The 21,913-nt window shown below is 48.0% G+C and overlaps 1 protein-coding gene across 2 annotated transcripts in view; it reads right to left on the bottom strand.

Moving 5' to 3' along the window:
• PLXNC1 (plexin C1) overlaps positions 1-21,913 on the bottom strand; it is a 1,076,103-nt gene that overhangs the window by 84,209 nt on the left and 969,981 nt on the right. For both annotated transcript variants that reach the window (XM_069629799.1, XM_069629800.1), the window contains one exon: positions 5,933-6,096. In XM_069629799.1, the coding sequence (XP_069485900.1) occupies positions 5,933-6,096 (164 nt within the window). The remainder of the gene's footprint in view (positions 1-5,932; positions 6,097-21,913) is intronic.

The following is a 21,913-nucleotide window of genomic DNA, read 5'->3' as shown; positions in this document are numbered from 1 at the left end:
GCAGCATCGAGCGTAAATAATCAAATCATGGGAACTAATATCCCAACCATGGAAAAGGAGGACTTGGAAAAGAAGGACTTGGTTAAGGCACAAGAAAGGGAGGAAGAAAACAGGGCAACTGTGGATGATCTACAGGTTAATTTACAGATGGAGAAGGTGGATCGAAGGATATTAAATCCAGTGCAATTAATGCTCCCTAGCTCGAACTCTAAAGTCTCAGCGGGTCCGGGGTGCAAAAATGATTTGACCAATTTCCCGTTCAGAGGATCTTTTTTTCGAAGTCTCAAGACAATAAATCAAGAGGCCCAATTAATCGACCAGTTATCTTGGAGGAGATGAAATCAATGAATTTATTAAAATTTCGGACCTCCAGTGATATTGATTGAGTAAGCTTTCCAGAATACCCAAACACTGCCATAACCAAACTCTTAATGAAATCGAGACTAGCCTCTGAATTTATGCTGGAGTCAAATGGGGAATGGCTAAAAAGAGGGTATATTGTGTCCGGAACCAATCTCAGTGCCGCCTAAAAAATACTTTTCATGAGAAGGATTCCATAAAGAGGGGGGGCTCGGGAAACCTATGGGAAATGGTCCCTGAAATAATAGCACAAGTTTTCCAGAAAATGGGCCTGCCTGAACAGAGGTTCTAGCCAAACAGGAACGTAGATGTTTATCGTGGAATTCCAGAGGCTATAACTCCTTCGTGGGAGACAACCAGAGAGGCTTTATTTTTCAGAATTTTGGTCTGATCTCCTTGCAAGAAACTTGGTTAGTTGAAGCGGTGGGCATTGAGGGTTTCTATGTCTATCAACTAAACGCTGAATATAGAGGGGTGGGGCAGCCAAGTGGCGGGCTGTTGTTAGCATACAAAAAAGAGACTTTTAAGGAATGTAATTTGGTATCAAATATAATCCAAGGTCTATTGGCGGTTAGAGTCTTGATGAAGGGTTGTCTGTCCTCTATACACTGGGTGATAATCACAGGTTATTGGAATCCAGTGGTGGCTGCCCTTGGTATTTTTCTTCAGCATTTGTCTGACTTATTGGTTTTAGTTCGAACACAATTTCCTCTAGATGAACTGATAATATTGAGTGATTTCAACTTGCAATCTGTTAATACAGAAGCATTCTCGCTTCCTACTAAAAGAAATCACTGAATGGGTATGCGTGGGAACATTTTATGCTGGAATGGAATCTAACAATGTTAAATGGGAATGTGAAGGGGGAAATCCTTTGTTCACCATCTTGGGAGAGAGGTGACTCCTTCTCAACCATTGACTATGTATACCTTTCTGGGAACATCTTTAAGAAATGTGTATCTTTGAAGCTGATTCATACTGTAGATAGTGATCATGCTATGTTAGATTTTGTTATAAGTTCTGAAGCAGCGTTATTAGATTCGTACCATTCACATCTCTTGGAGGTGAATGCAGGGGGCAATAGAGTTGTAAAGGGGGCCAAATATTAAATGACAATCTGGGGAAAGTATGTGACTGGCTATCAGCCGAAGAATTGAGAAATCATTGTAAACCCAGTAACTATACGGGCTTCATATAGTCCCTGAATCCACCACTGATGGGAAAAGACAAACCGAATAAAAGACATAAATACAGCTTTGATAACCAGATCCATGAAAAAAAGAATCAATTAAGAGCTGGAAAAAATAAAATAAAAAAATAGTAAAAAATGAGAGGGACCGTACAGACCAAATAAATCAAATAAATTACCATATATATAAGAACTGTAAGAAGATCTAGGGGTCGTAAGGAGACAGTGCGCTTATTGATACCGCTGACGGTTAGATGGTAAAGTAATTCATGCAAATGGGAACTGCTGCGTTGGCACCCTTCCACTGGTGCCCCCTAGACGGTACCAGGCATTAGAGCCAGAATATAGAGATTGAAGGTAGATCCAATGCGCAAATCCAAAGATTAATAATTCAAAAAGAAATATTCATTCACATCAGTTCATGTGGTATAAAAAGTGTAGTCTTTATATTAGTTGAAACATGTGTTATTCAAAACAACAGCCGACACGTGTTTCGACCTTCCAGGTCGTTATCAAGGCATATGTCCAGGTGAGTAGGAGAACAGAATAGTAGATTGGTGGCTGGTGGTAAAGAGGGCCGCCCTATGATTCAAGTTCAAATGTTCAGTACATGTATGTAGAACATGTATGTAGGTGAATCTATGCGACTGAACATGGGGATTGGGCCCCTTCACTTTATTTGAGACAACTTACTGACTTAACAGAATCTCAATGCTTATCACTTGACCTACATGTTCTACATACATGTACTGAACATTTGAACTTGAATCATAGGGTGGACCTCTTTACCACCAGCCACCAATCTACTATTCTGTTCTCCTACTCACCTGGACATACACCTTGATAATGACCTGGAAGGTCGAAACACGCGTCGGCTGTTGTTTTGAATAACAAATGTTTAAACTAATATAAAGATTACACTTTTTATACCACATGAACTGATGTGAATGAATATTTCTTTTTGAATTATTAATCTTTGGATTTGCGCATTGGATCTACCTTCAATCTCTATATTCTCAATATAAGAACTGGGTTAGAAGCCACAGGTTTATGTTACTCCAAAAAGAGGGGGAAGAAATGTTGAAGGCAATATCTCTTCAAAACTCGAAAAAAACTTTGGTCAATTATAAACTCAACCCAACCCTCTAGTTTTCAGTCTCTAGAGTCATTCATTGATGAAAAGGCTTGGGTGGCTCATTTCCTGAAGATATATGTCCCGATTATCTCAGAATCTTATTCCTACCAGCAAGACGCAAATTGGACTCTACAATTTGGTGCGGAAGACATTAAGCGTCTGATTAAAAAATCCTCTAATTCGAGAGCACCAGGGCCGAACGGCCTATTGAATTCAGTCCTAAAAAACAACTCTCTTATATGGGCCCGAATACTGAAGATCCTGTTTGACAATATTATCGTCTCCAAAATAACCCCAGATTCATGGAAACAGGCAATCATTATTCCGGTCTATAAAAAAGGAGATTGATCTTTGGCAATCAACTATAGGCCAATATCATTATTGGACGCCGATGGTAAAATATTTAGTGGCTTAGTGCTGGCGGAATTGGAAATCTGGGTGACAGCTAATGGTATAATTCCTAGGGAACAGACAGGCTTTCGCAGAGGTCTATCAACCACTTTGAACATATTAACTCTTACGTGTATTACATCAGTATCCCTTATCAAAGCAGGTATTCCACTTTTTGCTGCCTGGGTGGATCTCTCCCAGGCGTTTGATACTATAAATAGGAATAGGTTGTGGTGTAAATTAAAAAAACTGGGGTTTACCGGATGGCATCCAAAATATGGTGATACATCTTCATCAAGACTCTGCTATCAAATATTATTAAAACAGAGAGGGGGGTTCATCAGGGCTGTCTTCTGGCCCCTTTTCTGTTTATATTATTCATGGCGGATTTGTCTCAATGGCTGGTGGATAAAGGTCTGCTTGCCCCAAGGATCGGCGTGGGTAAATTGCCTACGCAGACAATATTGTGGTAATGGACCATACTCAAATCGGACTACAGCGGCTACTGACAGCCCTATCTGACTACGCAAGCCATAATGATTTGACTATAAATCCTGGAAAATCAAAGATTGTAATCTTTAAACATCCTAATAAAATGATCAAATCATATCCATGGCATTTGAATAATATTGTGGTACCGATAGACAAAGAGGTTAGCTATTTGGGGTGTCTGATACCATCTTATCCCTCTATGTCGCATCTGGTGACAATAATCAAACCCAAACAAAGAAAATTGGGAGCGCAAATGAAAAGTGTGTACTATAAGTACTGTAAATTCTGCCTTATAGCTCTGATAATATTCTATGGGGCAAAGGTCCTCCCATCCATTAGCTACGGGCTAGAATGTTATCCACAGTCTTTTGATGTAAACTGGGACAAAATAGAGAGCAAGCTATGGAAAAAGGTATTAGCATTGCCAAACTGTATGGCAATCTGAAGCCTACGATATGAGCTGGGCCTTGGTTCATTGCTGCTTCAAATGGAATGGAAATGGTTAAGTCTGTATAGACTAATTTTGTGCCCCCAGAAAGCATCTTTCTATAAGGAAGTAGCAGATCAAATGAAAAAGAATGATAACTTCTTTTTAAATAGACTGATCTCTTTATGTAAAAACATACTGACAGCGGCAGATACCACCATGGATATTCTAATCCAGAACCCTCTAATGGTAAAGAAATATCTAAGGCGAAGGGACTGGATCAGAACTATTTCCAAAATGAGAGAGGCCAAATTATCGGTATCTTGGACGAAAACGGATAAACCACTCGGTTTTCTGCCGGCATATTTTAAGAGATCGTCTAACCAACAAACAACATAATTTTTTTTAAGATTTAGGCTAAATCTGGTTCTTACTCTGGAATTGCAACATATTCGAGACCCAATAACCTACCCCTGTAACATCTGTGACAAATGTGATGGAGGAGTAAAACAAACTAGTTTCCATCTGCTATCTGGGTGTATGGGTACGTTACCCCTGAGACAGAAAAAATGTCAAAGATTTGTGCATAATTAAAAAACCTTGAACTCTACTCTTTTCTGGGAAAGACTGTCGCAAGGCCAAGAAACTTTTCTTACATATGAAATAACTCGTTCTTTAGTTGACATGAATTTATTAGTAAATGTGACCGAGTTACCTCTACAAGGTTGAGGATTCATAATTATGTGTCTTATCTGAAAAAGTCTATTCATGTTTATTATTTCACTTTGTTTTGTATATGTGAAGATCTTTAAGATGATACTGGTCTTTTTTTACTCTTCTGTTGATGGATTCATTTTTAATGTATGTATTCTTTTATCTGTGTAAAAAGTAAAACCTTTGACTAATATCACAATAAAAAAACTATTACCTTTACCGCAGGTGACAAATGCTGATTACCACCAGATCTAAAGTTAGGGTTACTCCTTCTTTTTGGAGTTCCATTGGACAGCAGTGGGGATAGGCGGTATTACTGTGTGTGGTAATACCACCTACAATTACTGCCACCATTACCACCTATTTTACTTCCACTCAGTAGCAGGCCATTTCAGTGGGTTTAAAAGCCCAAACTCTAAATTAGGGGTGGCAACACAGGCAGTATTTCCACCTGTTTTACCACTAGCACTAAACTCTAAATGAGGTCATTAGTATAATCATGTTACAATGAATAAACAATGTACACCATTCGTGATTCACGCCTGGCAGTGAAATGATTGCATCTGGTGTTAGAAATGTATGTGCACGCCCATTAAAATGACAAAGCCTTTTTCCCAGGAAAGCCATGAGACTTCACAGTAAGCACCCTTCAATCATACCATTCTCCAAATTACTTAATGCATGAAAAATCCACAGTTCTATTCAACCTGTTCACTTGTTTTGGACTCCAACTCCAATCAGCACCAGCCAGCAAGGTCAGTGGTAGGGTATCATGGGAGTCGTAATCTGAAACATCTGGCTAGCCACAGGTTGAATGCCACTGAACAAGCCACACAGGTCTTTCATTCTTCTCCACGAATCCTTCACTTTTTTGCTGTATAATTCAAACTTTGTGATTTCTAAGTCTTTAGCACTTTTATTTTACCATCAACTAAATACCCAATGACAAACTTGCAGCAACATTTGAATATGGCCTTTACACCTAATCTTGCCTTCCCTACTTGACCAAATTGAGTGATCCTGAGAAAATCAATGTATCATCTCCCTGTGCCCCAGTTCCTTCACTGGCCCGAAAATTAGAAGCGCTGAGGATCATAGATTACTTAAGTATTCAAGCAACACAAAGAAACGTGGACTATCTTTGCAATGTTTAATTTTTGGTGAAAAGGGGTTAAAGGTCAACGAGAACGAATACATATTGCTTTTTCACTCATGCAAGATATACCTGTTTGTTTTCCAGATGTGAGGCACATCAGGGTCGTTGATTTTCTTGTTGTCATATTGCGCATCCAAAAAATCAAAAAAGAACTTTATGGCGACCGGGACTTTGTTACCCGTTACAGTCCAAATGCTTTTGAAGAGCGTTTCCACCGCCGAGTCAATGGCAACCTGCATAAGAAAGAAGCGTCAGTTTACGAGGTAGAAGAAAGGTTGGTCTTACAGAGCAGGGGATCCCAACATGGGGTGCAGAATATGTTCCAGACTACTACTCCAATGATTCCTCACCACTGACTTTGCTGGACAGGAGATTGGTAGTGCAAAATATCGAGAGAGCCTAAGGTTGAAGATCCCTGTTCTTGAGAAACCCTACATATAGTGCTCAATGTCTTCCTTCTAAAAGAGAAGAGGGAGCTGCACCTACACTCCTATGCAGCTAGAACCCAGTCAGAAAGCAAGTGTCTACCCATCGTTCTGAACGAACAGAGCCGCTGACATTAAGCAGGACAAGACTGAACTCCTAATCGTGCATCTAAAAACAGTCACCTACTTCCCTATTGGTTGGTTTTCCACCCCAAGCAAAGCAGTGTGAAAGCATCGAGCTTCTACTTTGGAGATTACCCAACCTTGGAGGATCTCTTGCAGCTTCCGCCTCCTTAGGCTATGGAGCGTGCCCATGCATCCCCTCAAATCTCAAACCTAGGGCCAACCCAACCTTACATAAGGATCTTTCCATCGATTGCCTATCATGACTTGCAACCCATCCAAAGTGGTGTAACTCATGCCACGATGTCAGCTATGCCAGGTTCCAGACGGCATAAGTGAGCAAATGCATCCCTATGCTTCTCTGCTATCCCACGAAAAGCTCCATCGTCTTAATACGAGTAAAACAAATATATATAAACATATATATATATGCTCAATATCACCGTCCCGAACAACTGTGCAGTTGCCAGGCCTGTAGAAATCCAAAGAGGAAGTGACAGAAGAACATGCAAGCTCTGTGACATTACATACATGATCATTGTGTACTGTTGCATATGAAGGTAGCGTGGTTTCCTCAGTGCATTTTTTAGGTGGACATGTTTGCTTACTGTGCAGATTCAACGTGGCCCAAATCAAGTCAACAAAATAAACATGTGTCTCTGTTGGCTCCTTACATTAAAACAACATTACATAAATAAATAGATAGGACAACGGAGTAGGGAGTAAGGAGTAAGGAGGAAGGGATTACAGCGTTTACCGCTCATTTTCAAAGCCAAAGACAAATAAATTAGAACATAGCATTGGCCATGCAGACAAAAATAAAAGACCACCCAATTGCAAACCCTGATGAGATCACATAGAACCGCATATGAGCTTATCAGGAATATTGACCAGGATTGATGGTCGCAACATGTATGTGCAGTAGGGTTTAGCGACTCTGCCCCAGTTGGTTTGTAGAAGGCACACGCATCATGATTCGTGTAAGTGGGGGGAAAAGGGAAGAAGGAGAATCCTAGAGGCCAGGAAAAAAGGAGGGAATTAGATCATTATCATGATTGCGTGAATCGTTCCAATCGGATCTCTGGGAATTGGCCATAAGTGTCAGCTAGAATGATAGCAATGAAGGTTCCCACTTCCTCCCACAGTAACAGCACATATACGGACCAACATGGCACTCACCAGCAGACCGCCTGAGTGGTTGTCCTATGTGCGCAGGATTGAGCTTCCAGGTTGGGGGCCATCAGAAAAGGATAACAGAACTTTGCTCCAAATTGTGATCATTGTCCCTCCCATTCCCACCCTGTATCCCTCTACAGGCGAGTATCAGGAGGGATGCTGGGATCACAGACCACTCTACAGTACCGTATCTGGTTCAAGGGTTTTATTAACTAAATAACACAAAGAAGACCCTTAGCTTCTTAGCTTCTAGGGCAAACTGGATATCTCAAGTCCACTTCGTGGATTACAGGTACAAGAACTTACATTCTCAAGGGTTCCACATCCTGCTCCAGATGTGACATCGGTACAACATTTTCCGCACTAAACGTTTCTTAGTTGGGGGCTTCCTGAGGGCAGAGCCAAATCCCCATATTAGTTTCTACCCTAAGGTTTTTTACGTAACTCTAGACATTTCATAACTTACCTGTAACTCCTGCTCTCCAGCACTGGATCTTAAATAGATTCACATGCTGGTTGAATAAGATTACAAAGAAGTACATACATTCATCGAAAAATGGGCGGAGGCATAGCTCAACAGAAGTAACCAACTCACTTCAGGAACACTCAACTCACGCAAACCATTTTTTGCGAAGCACTGCCTGTCCGAATCCCTATCGACACAGTAGAACCTTATGAAGGTATGGCCGCCATGCAAATGTCCAGCAGGGGAACACCTGTTAGGAACGCCCTTGTCAAGTGTGCTCTCTGCCTGCCTGGAAACGGCCTGTTGGCCATCCGATTACAGTGTTAGAAACATGCCAATAACCATCTTGCAATGGAAGACTTTGAAATGACTTTGCCAGAAGGTCCAAAAGCCACAAACAATTGCAATGATTTGCAGAAGTCTTTATTGAGAGCCACATATCTCTTAAGGGCTCAGGGCACATCCAGAGAATGCAAGACGCGTTCAGCAGGGGATGAGGGAGAACCAAAGAACACAGTCAAAACTAACGGTTCATTAAGGTGAAATGAAGACAGGACCTTCGACAGGAAGGAAAGGTTTGAGCGACAGACCTGAACTGATGAAAAGAGAAGTTGGGAGGCTTTAAGGAGAGAGCCTATTGTTCGCCTACCCTTCTGGCAGAAGTAATGGAAATGAGAAAGGCAGTCTTCCAGGAGACAAACTTTAAAGAGGCTCTGTGCAGAGGTTCGAAAGGAGGACACATCAGCTTGGGGAGGACTACGTTTAGTTCCCAGGCTTGAGCAGGAGCTCAGACAGGAGGGAAGGAGCAAACCAGTTCTCTGAGGAATTCCTTGACCAGTCTGAAAGACCAATGAGAAGGCGTACTTGGGGAACGCATATAGCTTGAAATAGCTGCTAAGTACACCTTGATGCAAGAGTGTGCTAAACCTGCATCGGCCAAAGACAGGAGGGGCCTGCACAGGAAACAGGTCGAGATGTTGACTTGCACACCAGATGATGAAGCGTTTCCACTTGATGTTGGAGCAAGACAGTATAGATGGCACCTGGACCATGGCTAAGATGTCCCGGCATTCCAGATGCAGGGGTATGTTTCCAAAATCTAGGGCTGCAGGAACCAGGCCGTAAAGTTGAGGGATGCTGGATCATGGTGTAACACGGACCTGTCGTCTCTGTGGAGGAGGTCGGAGAGAGGGTGCAATTTGATGGGAGGAGCCACTGAGAGCTGGAAGACCTCAGAGTGCCAAATTTGTAGTGGCCAATCTGGGGCTACTAGTATCATCCTGCAGCATTGTTGTTTGAGCACGCTGACCACTCGAGGCACGAGCGGGATCAGGGGGAAGCGTAGAGGAATATTCCTTCCCACAGGAATGAGAATGCGTCTCCCAGACTTGCCGTCTGTGGAAACCTGCTCACTACTGCATTTCTTGTTCGTCACTGTGGCGAAGAGATCTACTTCCAGAAATCCCCACCTGGAGAAGATGCAGAGAACCTGGAAACCTGCTCACTACTGCATTTCTTGTTCGTCACTGTGGCAAAGAGATCTACTTCCGGAAATCCCCACCTGGAGAAGATGCAGAGAACCTGGTCTTGCAGAAGCTCCCACTTGTGGCAAGATCTGAGTTCTCTGCTGAGGGAGTCTGCTACTGTGTTGTGGATCCCTGGTAGATGAAAGGGAATCAGGAACATATTGGCCCTCATTACGACCCTGGCGGAAATCGAAAAACGATGGCGGAAATGCAATACCGCCATCGAATAGCGCTCGTTGCGACTATGACCCGTCACCGCAAAGTACGATGCCATTAGCGACACCGTAGTGAACGCCAACGCTAACTGCACCAAGCACGCGCGCGCGCGCCATGCCAAACCGCAAACACCACCATGGTGCAACGGTACGCCAATTCCGACCCTAGCGGACATGTACCTAACGCCATCAGGCATGGCGGAATGGACCATACCGCCATGGCGAGAAGTACGGCATCGCGAATCAACCGTAAACGGCCCCACTGAGTGCCTGTACACCGCTCCCTGCCCACAAAGTACAACTCCCCGTAGGTGCAATGAAGCCACAATGCAACCATTGAAATGTACAAGTCACCCATGCATGCCAACGAACAAAAGAAACACAACAGGGGCCAATGGGAGCTGCAGGGCACAGATGGCACGAATACACAAGCCATCCCAATGGACATGACCACAGTCCCCCACCAAGAAACGCACGCAAACACAGGCACCTGTGACCAGCAATATACCGAAAACCACATCATTCAACCAGTCCACCTGGCTGACCGGCATCTGTTACACAAAACCCAATCCCCCGCCCCTGAGCATGACAACATTCAAACTGGCATATTGGCAGCCCCCATCCCTGACCTCACTGGGCTTCGTAGGCAAACGCGCACAGCACAGTACCACGCAACTAAACCCCGAAGCTGGAACCCAATGCAGATCTCCTCACAATACATCGCCCCCCAAATAGGCATATGCCACATCACTTGCAAAGAAAAACGCTACACGGGCCAAATCAGAATAGACATTTATGCACATCAAAATCACCAAGCACATACAGCCATCAGGCCATGAAATCCAAAACACCAACCACCATTGTGGGCTGCTTCCGCAAGAAACGACCAGTCACTACCTGTGTGTCGCCCTGTTCCCCCATGGTACACAGAGCCACATTCACGTACGAAAAGGCAACATGGAAGCGCACACAACCGCAGGGCCGTCCCAATGGGGAGGCACTAGTCCAGCTGAAAGGCCGAAATGTTGCTCCGAGCCACCAGTACTGCGTAAGGGCATGTGGGCCATTGGCGATCGTCCCATAAGATCGTAATGCTGCTCCACTGATTAACACGAAGCAGCAGGTGTCGGGAGTAAAATCCATCTGCAGGAGTGGCATACAGATGGCAGTGGCAAAAGGGGAGGAGATACCTGTCAACAAAAAGAAAAGAAAAAGAACAGAATGGCCATCAGAACTACATACCAACAACTCACTTCAATGATCACACGAAATCCACAGCAATATGCATGCTAGCCCACTCCAAAGGAACATCACCACCCCAAAACCACCTGCGACTCACAACCATCTATATCGAGGTGCAAACACCATCACAAACGAGTGTCTGAGGGCGCCTCGAGACAGGGAGGGCTCAACAAGGCCAGATGGACGATGGTCCCACTATGGCAGCCCTGCATCACATAGCGTAGGGGAGGCGGATAGGTCCCAAGAAGCCCTGTACATGGCAAACTCTGTACCAAATCACCTGACCATGCATCCATCCATCATTCCCTCATCCCGGGATCAAAATGCCTGAATAATTACTCACATGACATTAGAAACATCCATTGAGTCTGTGCGTTATGCAGCCTGCTAAATCCACAGTGCCCCAGCCCGTAATTCCAGTGTTGTGAAGTAACATGTATTTGGGAACGGACGGCCTCATCGCCCACGTAGCTATTGCGCATCCCAAACTATTCATATCAATCATTGCTCCCTCGCCATGGGCCCTGTCTCAAGGACATAGAACAATAGAACGTTACATTTGCAGTCAGACCTGTGGGCATCTCCTCGCCGCTAGCTGGAAACCGAAAGCGCCGCCCTTCGAATTCCTCATTTGCAACATCACGTCGAAAAGGCATCTGTGGCCGTTTGAAATCACTAATTATCCCATCGAGTGCGGCTGTGTGTGAAAATGGCAACTGCCTTCACCCACGAATGGGACGCCCCGCCCGTCGTTGCAACTCGGTACAGTGATGCATGAGGGCCCACCGTTAACCGAGTACTACGTCCCACTGACCCCTCACAAGTGTGTTTGCGACTGCACAGATAGTACGTGAAACAATGGGACCACAGCAGAATGAACATATCAACCAATCTTACACGGCCATCGGGTACAAATACATGATTGCAATAGCAAGATGCCATTCCCCGAATTGCAGCGTTGTGCGCGGGACGTGCTCGGCCAAAGGGGAGAGCAGTTTGCACAGGTGGAATTAATCACCACAGGTGGAGGCCATACAGCCTGAAAACACATAAATTGCACAGCCAGTCCCCTCCCACAACCACACCGAAATGCTACCGGCAGGACTCGCGATGTTGGCCCTGGGGGACCTGATAGCACTGCAAGTGCTCCGACTCCAAGAAGTAGACGAACACCAACTACAACCAGCCGCACGGAGGAGACGCAGGAGGAGGAGGAGGCCAAGGCAGGGCCAGCAAGGCCCACCAGCACAGCCACTACCACCACGCAGGCAGCCCGCAATCCCGCGCCTCCGAGCACATCCGTTCAACCTCACTGATGAGCAGATCCACACCCTCTACCGTCTGGACCGGGACACCATAGCCGCCATTGTGGACATGACACAGGCTGACCTTGTCAGCATGATAGACAGCCCAACCGCCATCCCACCCCTACTGAAGGTGGTGTCTGTACTCCACTTCCTGGCCACAGGCACCTACCAGCACACAGTCGGACAGTTGCATGGCATTTCTCAGCCACTGTTCTCACGGACACTATTGCTAGTGCTCGATGCCCTCCTGAAGCACGCAGACGACTACATCTCTCTACCACGCTCGGAGCTGGAAATAACCAACACAAAAGTGGGATTCCATGCACTTGCCGGCATACCGGGTTGCATTGGTGCCATCGACTGCACCCATGTTGAATTGGTCGTCCCACATGCCATGGAGGCCCAGTACCGCAACCGAAAACAATTTCATTCCCTGAATGTACAGATGGTGTGTGACTCCAACAGGATCATTACACATTGTTGTGCCCGATTCCCTGGATCAACCCATGATTCTATGGTCTTGAGGAACTCGACAATACCACGCTACATGGAACGACACGCAGGGAACAGATCCTGGCTACTCGGTGAGTCTCATTACATGCATGATGATGTGGGGTATGTGAATTGTCAATGACCTGCCAGGAAGGGGGGGGGGGGGTGTGCGTACGTATCAATGGCATTCCACATCATACGTTTCTCGTCCACATACAGGTGATGCTGGATATCCACTGAAGAGATGGCTCCTCACACCAGTCCGGAACCCACGGGACCAGCATGAGGAGGACTACAACCATGCCCACTCACGTACCCGTGTAGTCATTGAACAGGCATTCGGCCTACTGAAGGGTCGTTTCTGGTGCCTCAGCAGGTCTGGCGGGGCACTCCTGTACCGCCATGAGAAGGTTGCAAAGATGGTGATGGCATGTGTCATGCTCCACAACATGTGCGTACGTAGAAATGTGCCCATGCCCCCTGACGCAGAACTGCAAGCACCTGAAGATGGTCATGATGAGGGTGGGGATGTGGCAGCACCTCATGGAGTCTGCGAGGCACCGGAGGGCCGTGACATTCGTCAGCATCTCATTGATGTATGCTTCTAGCACTCACGCCTGGTGGCTGATGCATGGACACGGGACTCGTGGCACTGCGTGTGTCTGGGACATGCACAATATGGACTGTACGCCTATGATGGCCTAGTACACAAAGATCAATGTCCACACTTCTCATTGGTTGATCGTGCACTTTTTATGGCATATGTGATATCATGTTGAACACCCTATCGACCCGCCACCCAAGTGAGCCCAACACACCCCCTCCACCCTCCTACCTCCCCCCCGAACACCAGTGTCCAAAGATGCTCATTGTCAGTGGGCTGTCGCTATTGCATGCCCCCTCTGCGGGTATCAGGGGCACCCCTGCCTGTGGAGCGCAGGTTCCTTCCAGATCTACGTTGGGGGCTGCCCTGGACGGAACTTGCAACGGATGATGTGTCTGCCTGCTCACGTCCATGCATGTCCCTAAGGGTTTGCGAGAGCTCAGTGAGCACACGGCGCACTGCGGCAAGTTCGGCACATACGTCTTTGGACGTCGCATGCAGTTCCCCCCTCAGGCTCTCGGTGCTACTCTCCATTTGGACTCTCAGGCTCTCGGTGCTACTCTCCATTTGGACTCTCAGGCTCTCGGTGCTACTCTCCATTTGGACTCTCAGGCTCTCGGTGCTACTCTCCATTTGGACTCTCAGGCTCTCGGTGCTACTCTCCATTTGGACTCTCAGGCTCTCGGTGCTACTCTCAATTTGTGCCCTTAGCGTCTCTGTACCTCTCTCCATTTCTGCCCTAAGTGTCTCTGTTGATGTTTCTATGTCTGCCTTGGTGCCCCCACATTCATCGGCATGGCCCTTGAGGAGTGTGGCCATTTGCTGCTGTTGGACGATTAACTTGTCGAGGGACTGTTGCCTCTGCTGGGCCATGGCCATTTGCGGTGGTGTCACAGAGGGGCTGTTGTCCTCATGTTGCCTTGCCACAGGGCTTGTGGGGGATGGCCAGTCGTCGTCTTGTGGGTGCCCCTGCGTGGTATCCTCATGTTGTACGGGAGGGGACAGACAGGGGGACTGGGACAGGTCATGGATGGATCTGACCTCGACATCCCCGTCTTCTGTGTCGGAGCATGCTGCCATCAATGGGGTGTCACCTATGGTGCTGCTGCCACCAGAGGCAGTGCCTTCTGTGGCATCCGTTGGGGGGACCTGTGGTGGTGGTGTTGTGGGCATGCTGGCTGCTGGGGTGCCTGTTGATGTTCCCTCCTCTGTGCTGCCACCTGATTTGTGCTGCTGCCGTGTCTTGATGCGTGCAGCTGAGGTGGAGGGTCTCTGGCCGTTGGTCTTGGCCCTCTTTGCAGGTGTGCTGGTAGGGGTGTCCTGTAGCTCGTCGTTTGGATCGGACCCTGTGGTGGAGTAAAGGAGGGCGAGGGTTATTGATGGGTCAGTGGGAATTGGAATGGCATTGTATCACATGCATTGGGGTGGTGCCTGAGGGTGATTTGGGTCGGGGTCTTGGGGGTGGTTTCATTTGTGTGTGGAGTGAGGGTGCAGTTGTTTGGCAGCCTGCAGTTAGGGTGTGCCTGCTGCACGTGTAGTGCGTGTTTTAGGGGTTTTTAATTAATTATGTATTTATTGTGGGTTTTAACGTGCGCTATCAGGCCGATGTGTGTGGACGTTCTCCTGGACATGTGTTTCTGTTGCACTATGGGGACACATGGTACTTCACATGAATGGACTTTGTGGATTTGGCATTGTTGTATCTGGGCCACCTACCTGAATCTTCGGATGTCTGCACTCCTTTCTCCATCCCTCCGACTCCCTCTATGCTCTCCATTCCGATGGTGGAGGCACAGATTTCTTCCCAGGGGGTCAACTTGATGGGTGATTCAGGACCTCCCCCGGTGGCTGTGGCAATGTTGCGGTTGGCAGAGAGTATGCTGCGGACGCGTATCCGCAGGTCGTCCCATCGCTTGCGGCATTGCTGTGGGGTGCGGGGTGCGGTCCCCACCGCACTTACCCGCTGTGCCACCAGAGCCCATATGGCCTTCTTGTTTGCAAGTGCCGTCCTGGTCATTTGCGTGGAGAAGACGACGGCAGCATTCTCCTGGAGGGTCTCTGTTAGCACGGTGAGTTCCTCACGGGAGAAGTGGACCTGCCGCTTGCGGTCGCACGCTTTCTTCGCTGCTTTTCCCATTATTCTTGGTTTCGCTAGGGTGGTTGGCGGGTTGGGGTGTGTTTCGGGGTAGTGATTTTAGTGGTTGTGTGGTTTTGGTGTATTTATAGGTGTACGCCGGGATGTTTCCCGTTCCGGGCCCATGTTTTAGCTTCCGTTTCCGTATGTTTCCGGCCACCGTACTTTCCGGTAGGCGCACACTGCGGTGACCGCTAAGAGGGGTGGCGGTATTGCACCTAGGGCGCCGTACGGCGGCGGTGTGGGCCGTTTTGGGGTCATTTCCGCCATCGCGGACTTTGCACTTCCGCCATGCCGTGGTGCTCGTGCCCGATGGGTCGGAATGGGCCGCACTTTGCTCCTTCGTGCAATGGCGGAAACGCTATTTACGCTGTGGCGCTCCGGTCAGTCGCTTTCCGCCAGGGTCGTAATGAGGGCCATTGTGTGTTAATGTCCACAACCACAATGTCTGGGCCTCTGCGGACAGAATCAGTGAGTGGGTGCCACCCTGCTTGCAAATATAGAACATGGTGGTCGTGTTGTCCATCAAGAGGCGAACCACATGATTTTTCAGTCCAGGCTTCAAAGACTTCAAGGCCCAGATCACCACCCACAGTTTCAGAACATTGATGCAGAGTGTCTTCTCGTCGGGAGACCGGAGGCCTCTGGTATGGAATCGGCCCGCATGAACTCCACAGCTCTTCAGCGAAGCATCCGTCGAGACCGTGATCTGATATGGGAGGTGAAAGGGGCACCTTGAATGAGATGGAGACAAAGCTGTATGGTATCCCGGTGCTAAATCCAGTGGAATACCGCCCAATGCAAATAGCGTTACCGCAACTTGGCCCAGCGCTATTAGTGCAGAACCCGAGTTGAAGTGGCTGGTAAATCCCCATTCATATTGGGTCCATTGGACCCAATAGGGCATTTTCGGCGCTATTACCGCAGCGCTGGTAATTGGGCCGAAAATGGGCCGAAAGTGGCCATTTAACTCCAGCTGAAAGCTGGAGGTACATCTCCAACTTTCCACCCTCCTCATAGGTGGGCGGAACAGTAATGCTCTTCTGCATTTTTACCGCTCCGCCCAACTTGTGATGAGGCCAAAAGTCTCCACCACAAGTCTCTGTCGCAAAAAGTACGTGTTAGATTAAGCTTGCCTTCCTAGGATCCTGAAATCTGCTGCCAACATGCATCCAGGAACTTCTGAAGAGGACTCATTTGGAAAATGAGAAAAGGAAATCCCCTTCTTGCAGCTGGCCCAAGATATGCTGTAGTGTGACCATGCAAAAGGTCTGATACCTGAGGAATTGGTTAAGCCTGCACGGGTAGAGTCTGAAGTGTGGGACCAATGGGATGCATGAGAACATCATTCCCAGGAGAGACTTGAGAGAGCAGAATGAACCAACTGACAGGCATGACAGCAGGAGGACCAGCCTCAGAATGAACTTTACCCTCTCCTCAGAAGGCATGGTGACACATGAGAGCATGTTCAGACCTGAATGTAAGAACAGCATGTTCTGAGATGAGTTAAGCAAGACTGCAAAGTTCACTGAGAAATCTAGTGATGTCAAGCAGAGGACTGTCTCTTTTGTATGTCGAGGTGTCTTTGGAAGAGATAGGGCACGCACAAACCAGTCGTCCAGATACGGGTAAACGTGAATCCCTGAACGTCAGAGGGGGGCTGCAACTGGAGTGAGACATTTGGTGAACACACTTGACGCTGATTTTAGGACGAAGGGCAAGGCCTTGAACTGGTAGTGTTTTCCTGCAACCATGAAGGGAAGGAAACACCTGTGCTGCTGGTGGACTGGGATATGGAAGCATGTGTCCTCCAGGTATAGAGAGAAAAGGACATCCCCTTCTTGCAGCTGGCCCAAGATATGCTGTAGTGTGACCATGCAAAAGGTCTGATACCTGAGGAATTGGTTAAGCCTGCACAGGTCGAGTACAAGCCTCCAACATCCCGAATTCTTCTATACCAGAAAGTGGAGTACACGCTGGTGCCCTGCAGATGAACTAGGGCTAGTTTGATCGTTCCTTTTGCCAGAAGGAATTGCAGCTCCAGCAGGAGTAGCGGAAGGTGTTTTTCCACCTTTGGAATGGGATGGATGGAGGAGAGGAGCCCAATGAACTCCAGAGTGTGGCTGTGTCGAATGATGATAACAACCATTCATTGGTGGTGATGGACTTCCACTGCGTGACAGTTTCTAAGCTGCCCCCCTACTGCAGAAAGAGGCTGTTGCAGTAGGGGGCAGCTTAGAAACTGGGGTCAGAGCCTGGTCAGGCTTGTTTTGGAACCTGGCTTCTGGTGGAAGAACCCGTCGACGATAGGTTTCCACGATAGTCTTGTGATCTCCCGTTGTAACTATCTTGGATGTTGCCAGAGCGCTGCGTCTGTGGACAATAAGAGGATCTGTAATCCTACAAGTTCTGGGAAAAGCGGAATTTGCTAGAGTGAAAAGACTGGAGTCACTGAGTCACTGTTGCAGAGTCCCTAAAGAACGAGCGATGGCAGTGTCAGCTTTACTGTCTTGGAGGTTCTCATCCACCTTCTTGCCGAGCAGGTCAATGCTGTTGTGCACAACCTTGGACTGCACCTTAGGCCAGAAGGCTGTAAATCACCCAGCTGCCGCTCTGACTGGTGGTCTGCTCCTAATGAATCTTACAGGATCCCAGACCCTTCCTCCCAGTCAATACCAGCACCCCCCCCCCCCACTACACTTCTCTGCAGGCCCCTCTTGGTGGCACCAAACTCCACCCTGAGAGTCACCTGTAAGACCAGTTAGCCTGAGGTTCTCCCCTCGGCTCCCCTTAGCACTTCCCCCCCTGGGCGCACCCCCAGTACTTGTCCACTCCTCTGTTTCCCATTCCATTCCCATCTCTGCACTTCTCCTCAATGCACATGCACGGCCGAATGCCACAAGGCCTAGTAGGACCACCACTGTATATTACTCTTGCCATTGTTTTTATTTTCCCTGTTCCCTTCCCATTTAGCTTTGTGGCGCTTTGAAACACAATTCTGCCATGTAAAGCGCCTAACAAATGCTCAATAAAATAAAAATAAACATGGTGGTTTTGAGCCAACCTTGACAGCGCAACACAGCTCCTTTGCCCATCTAGCAGAATCCTCTGTTCCATTTGTCCACAGCAATGGAAATGGCATGATCTGACATGCCTCGCCTTCACGTAGAAGTGTAAGCACCTCCTCACGCTTGGCATCATGCAAAGATTCCAGAACAGGGCACAGCTTAAACCAGAATTCCCGGTTAAAGCGGGCGAGGATTGCCATAGAGTCAGCCGCCTTGACAGTAGTAGCGGCCATAGAAATGACACGCTTTCCAAAGGCGTCCAGCTGTTTCTCTTCTTTGTCTGGAAAGAAAGGTTGGCTGAGCGTCTCCGTGCAGCCGCTGAGACGGTAGTGTCCAAGCTGGGCTGTGTATGAAGGCATTTATGGGTGGAATCTGGAGCCCTGTACTTCTTCTCGAAGCGGTCTTTCTTGGGTGGTGCAGTGAAGGGATTCCTCATCACCGTCTTCCCAAATATCATCCAGCACCAGGATGGCCACCACAGATTTACTGGTAGATTCACGCCTTTGGTAAAGGAAAGTCTCATTCTTCTGCTACTCTGGGAGGAGATTGAAAGTTTCACTGCCTTAGACATGAGCACATGAAAGGAACCAATTTCATCAGGAGGGGAGTCTCTTGGAAGCAGATCCTCTGACTCACCATCTACTGGCACCAGGTCATCAAACTCATCAGTGAATTGGTGTGTGGAGAGCCATCAGTAGGGGAGTCATCGACATCAGAGTTGGTATCAGTGAGATTGGCTGGCAGGGGAGGGATTGGTACCCAAGAGGGGCGTCCGGATGATGACAGAGGAAACAGGCCTCATTCACAGGAAAAGCATGAGGCTCTGAAAGAGGAGGCAAAGACGGAGCAGGAAGATGTTATTGAAGCTCTGAGACCAGCATTTTACAGTGTGGACAAGATATATCCATGGATACATCTCGTGAGCCCAAAGGAGTAGGCACTTATACTGGTCATAATGGGGTGTCTGGTTGAACAGGTGTCCAGTTGGGACCTGTGCTAGGAGAGGGTTTTAGCTGAACCAGAATATGCTTAGTAGGTAGCCCTGCGGATGCCAATGGAGCATGCGCTGCCGGCATGTTCCGAGCCGAGAGCATACCGCTGTCATCATCGTCTGAAATTGAATCTTTTTGAATGACCATTTCAGACTCAGTCCCACGTTGCAACAGTCCTTCCGGGGGCCTATAGCAGGGAAGGGGATTGCAGGTGGCACACACTATATGATATGATATGGCATTTATAACACGCTTATACACAAGTGATTCAAGGCGCGACGAGGCAAGGGTAGGGGAAACAAAGGGAGGACAGAGACAATGATCTTACTAGGCCAAGTGACATTGAGATTGTGTAAGTGGAGGGGAGAGGGGAGTGGAGAAGTGCCAGGAGAGGGGCAGGAGGTCAGTGCTGCATAATGTGATCAAAACAATAACAAGAAGTGCGGCCAGCAGGTGGCAGGTGCATGGGTAAGTCCAGACAGTGGGGGTCGAATAAGTGCAGGTAAGGTACTGTAGGGTTACAGATACAGACCCAAGTGCAAGGGATGCCAGGAGGCAGTGCGGGTGTGCGACTGGGTGGGCAGAGACCTAGTCCCGAAATCAGAGGGTCGCCAGGTGACCAGTACAGTATCAGACCGGAGAGGAAGAGAGAAGGCAGAAGCAAAGAGGAAGGTCTTGAGGTGCTTCCGGAACCAGAGATGGTTCTCCTCAGGTTTCAGAGAAGCAGGGAAGCTGTTCCAGAGGGAGGCACCAGCCGAAGAAAGAGATCTACCTCCAACTCGTTGCTTGGAAAAGCGTCTGACTCTGAGGGAGTTGGAGGTGGGGGAGCGAAGAGCTCGAGTAGGAAGGTATTTACAAAGAGAGAGAGTTGGAGGTATTGAGGACCTAGGACCCAGAAGACCTGGTGGACAATAAAGAGGGTCTTGAACTTAATCCTTGCCACCACTGGGAGCCAATGAAGAGATTTCAGTGCTGGAGAGATATGATCCGTTGGCTTGAGGCCAAGGACAAGTATTGCAGTCCTGTTCTGGATGAGTTGCAGAGGGCAGAGAGTAGAAGCAGGCAGATTTAGAAAGAGGCTGTAGTCCAGCCTAGAGAGAACCAGAGCTCTAGAGACAGTGAGCTTCTGGGGGAAGGAGAGGAAAGGAAGAATACCTCTGATGAGGTGCAGTTGGTCGTTTTACTTCTTAGAGATGTCAGAGAGGAGGAAAGGCAAGTGTGGAGTCGAAGATGACTGCAAGGTTCTTAGCCTCACAGGTGGCAGCAGGAAGAGGGCCAAGGGAGGCCAGCCAGAGAGTGACAGGAAAGGAGGCTGCAGGTGTGCCGATGAGGAGAATCTCCGTCTTACTGGCAGTAAGGCAGAGATCATTGGCGGCACACCACTCCTGGATGGCAGACAGACAGTCAGAGATGAGAGAAGGAGAAGAGATGGCAGAGTGGAGCCTGAAAACGTGTCATCCGCATAGCACTGGAAGTTGGAGCAGAGAGCGGCAGTGCAGTGGGCGAGATGTGCCAGGTATTGGTTGAAGAACCAGGGAGAAAGGTTAGACTCCTGGGGAACACCACAGGTAGAGAGTGAGATAGAGGAAAGGAAGGGCCCAAGTTGGACCTGGGAGGGTCGACCAGAGAGGAAAGAGGTCAGCCAGGCCAGGGCCTGATTGGAGATACTCAGGTTATCAAGGAGACGATTGAGCAGGATGGCATGGTTGACCATGTCAAAGGCAGAAGAGAGGTTGAGTAAGATGAGGACCGAAGGGAGATTAGAATCAAGGTTAGAGAGCATGTCTTCACTGATGTTCAGTAGAGAAGTTTCTGTGCTTCTGGCTGCTCTGAAGCCAGACTGATGGTCATGGAGACAACAAACAGATTCAGTGTGAAGGTTAAGCTGGGAGAGGCCAGCTTTTCCAGAAGTTTGCCTAGGAAAGAAGTGATGGAGATCGGGTGATAGTTAGCCGGGCAGGAGGCGGTCAGCTGAGGGTTTCATGAAAAGAGGATGCACAAGGAAGTGCTTCAAGGGGGAAGGGAAGGCTCCAGTGGTGAATGAGTGATTGCAGAAGTCAGCCAGGGCAGGAGTGAGGGTGTCAATGGGCTCCTTGATGGTTTTGGAAGAACAGGGAAGAACCTGTTTTGACAAGATTTTCATAGATCAGACTTGTCTAGGAACCTCGTCAGGGGAGAAGAGAGGAAAGGAAGAGAAAGAAGGAGGAGAGGTGGTCACAGGGGGGCCGGAGGTAGAGGAGAGATTAGAGGGAGGAGGAGGAGAGGACAAGATGGTGGAAA

The sequence above is a fragment of the Ambystoma mexicanum genome, chromosome 12 (assembly GCF_040938575.1).
Source record: "Ambystoma mexicanum isolate Mex_15411 chromosome 12, UKY_AmexF1_1, whole genome shotgun sequence".
NCBI classification, from domain to species: Eukaryota; Metazoa; Chordata; class Amphibia; order Caudata; family Ambystomatidae; genus Ambystoma; species Ambystoma mexicanum.
The sequence above is the reverse complement of the archived record's forward strand: the minus strand, read 5'-3'. Positions and strand labels throughout refer to the sequence as shown.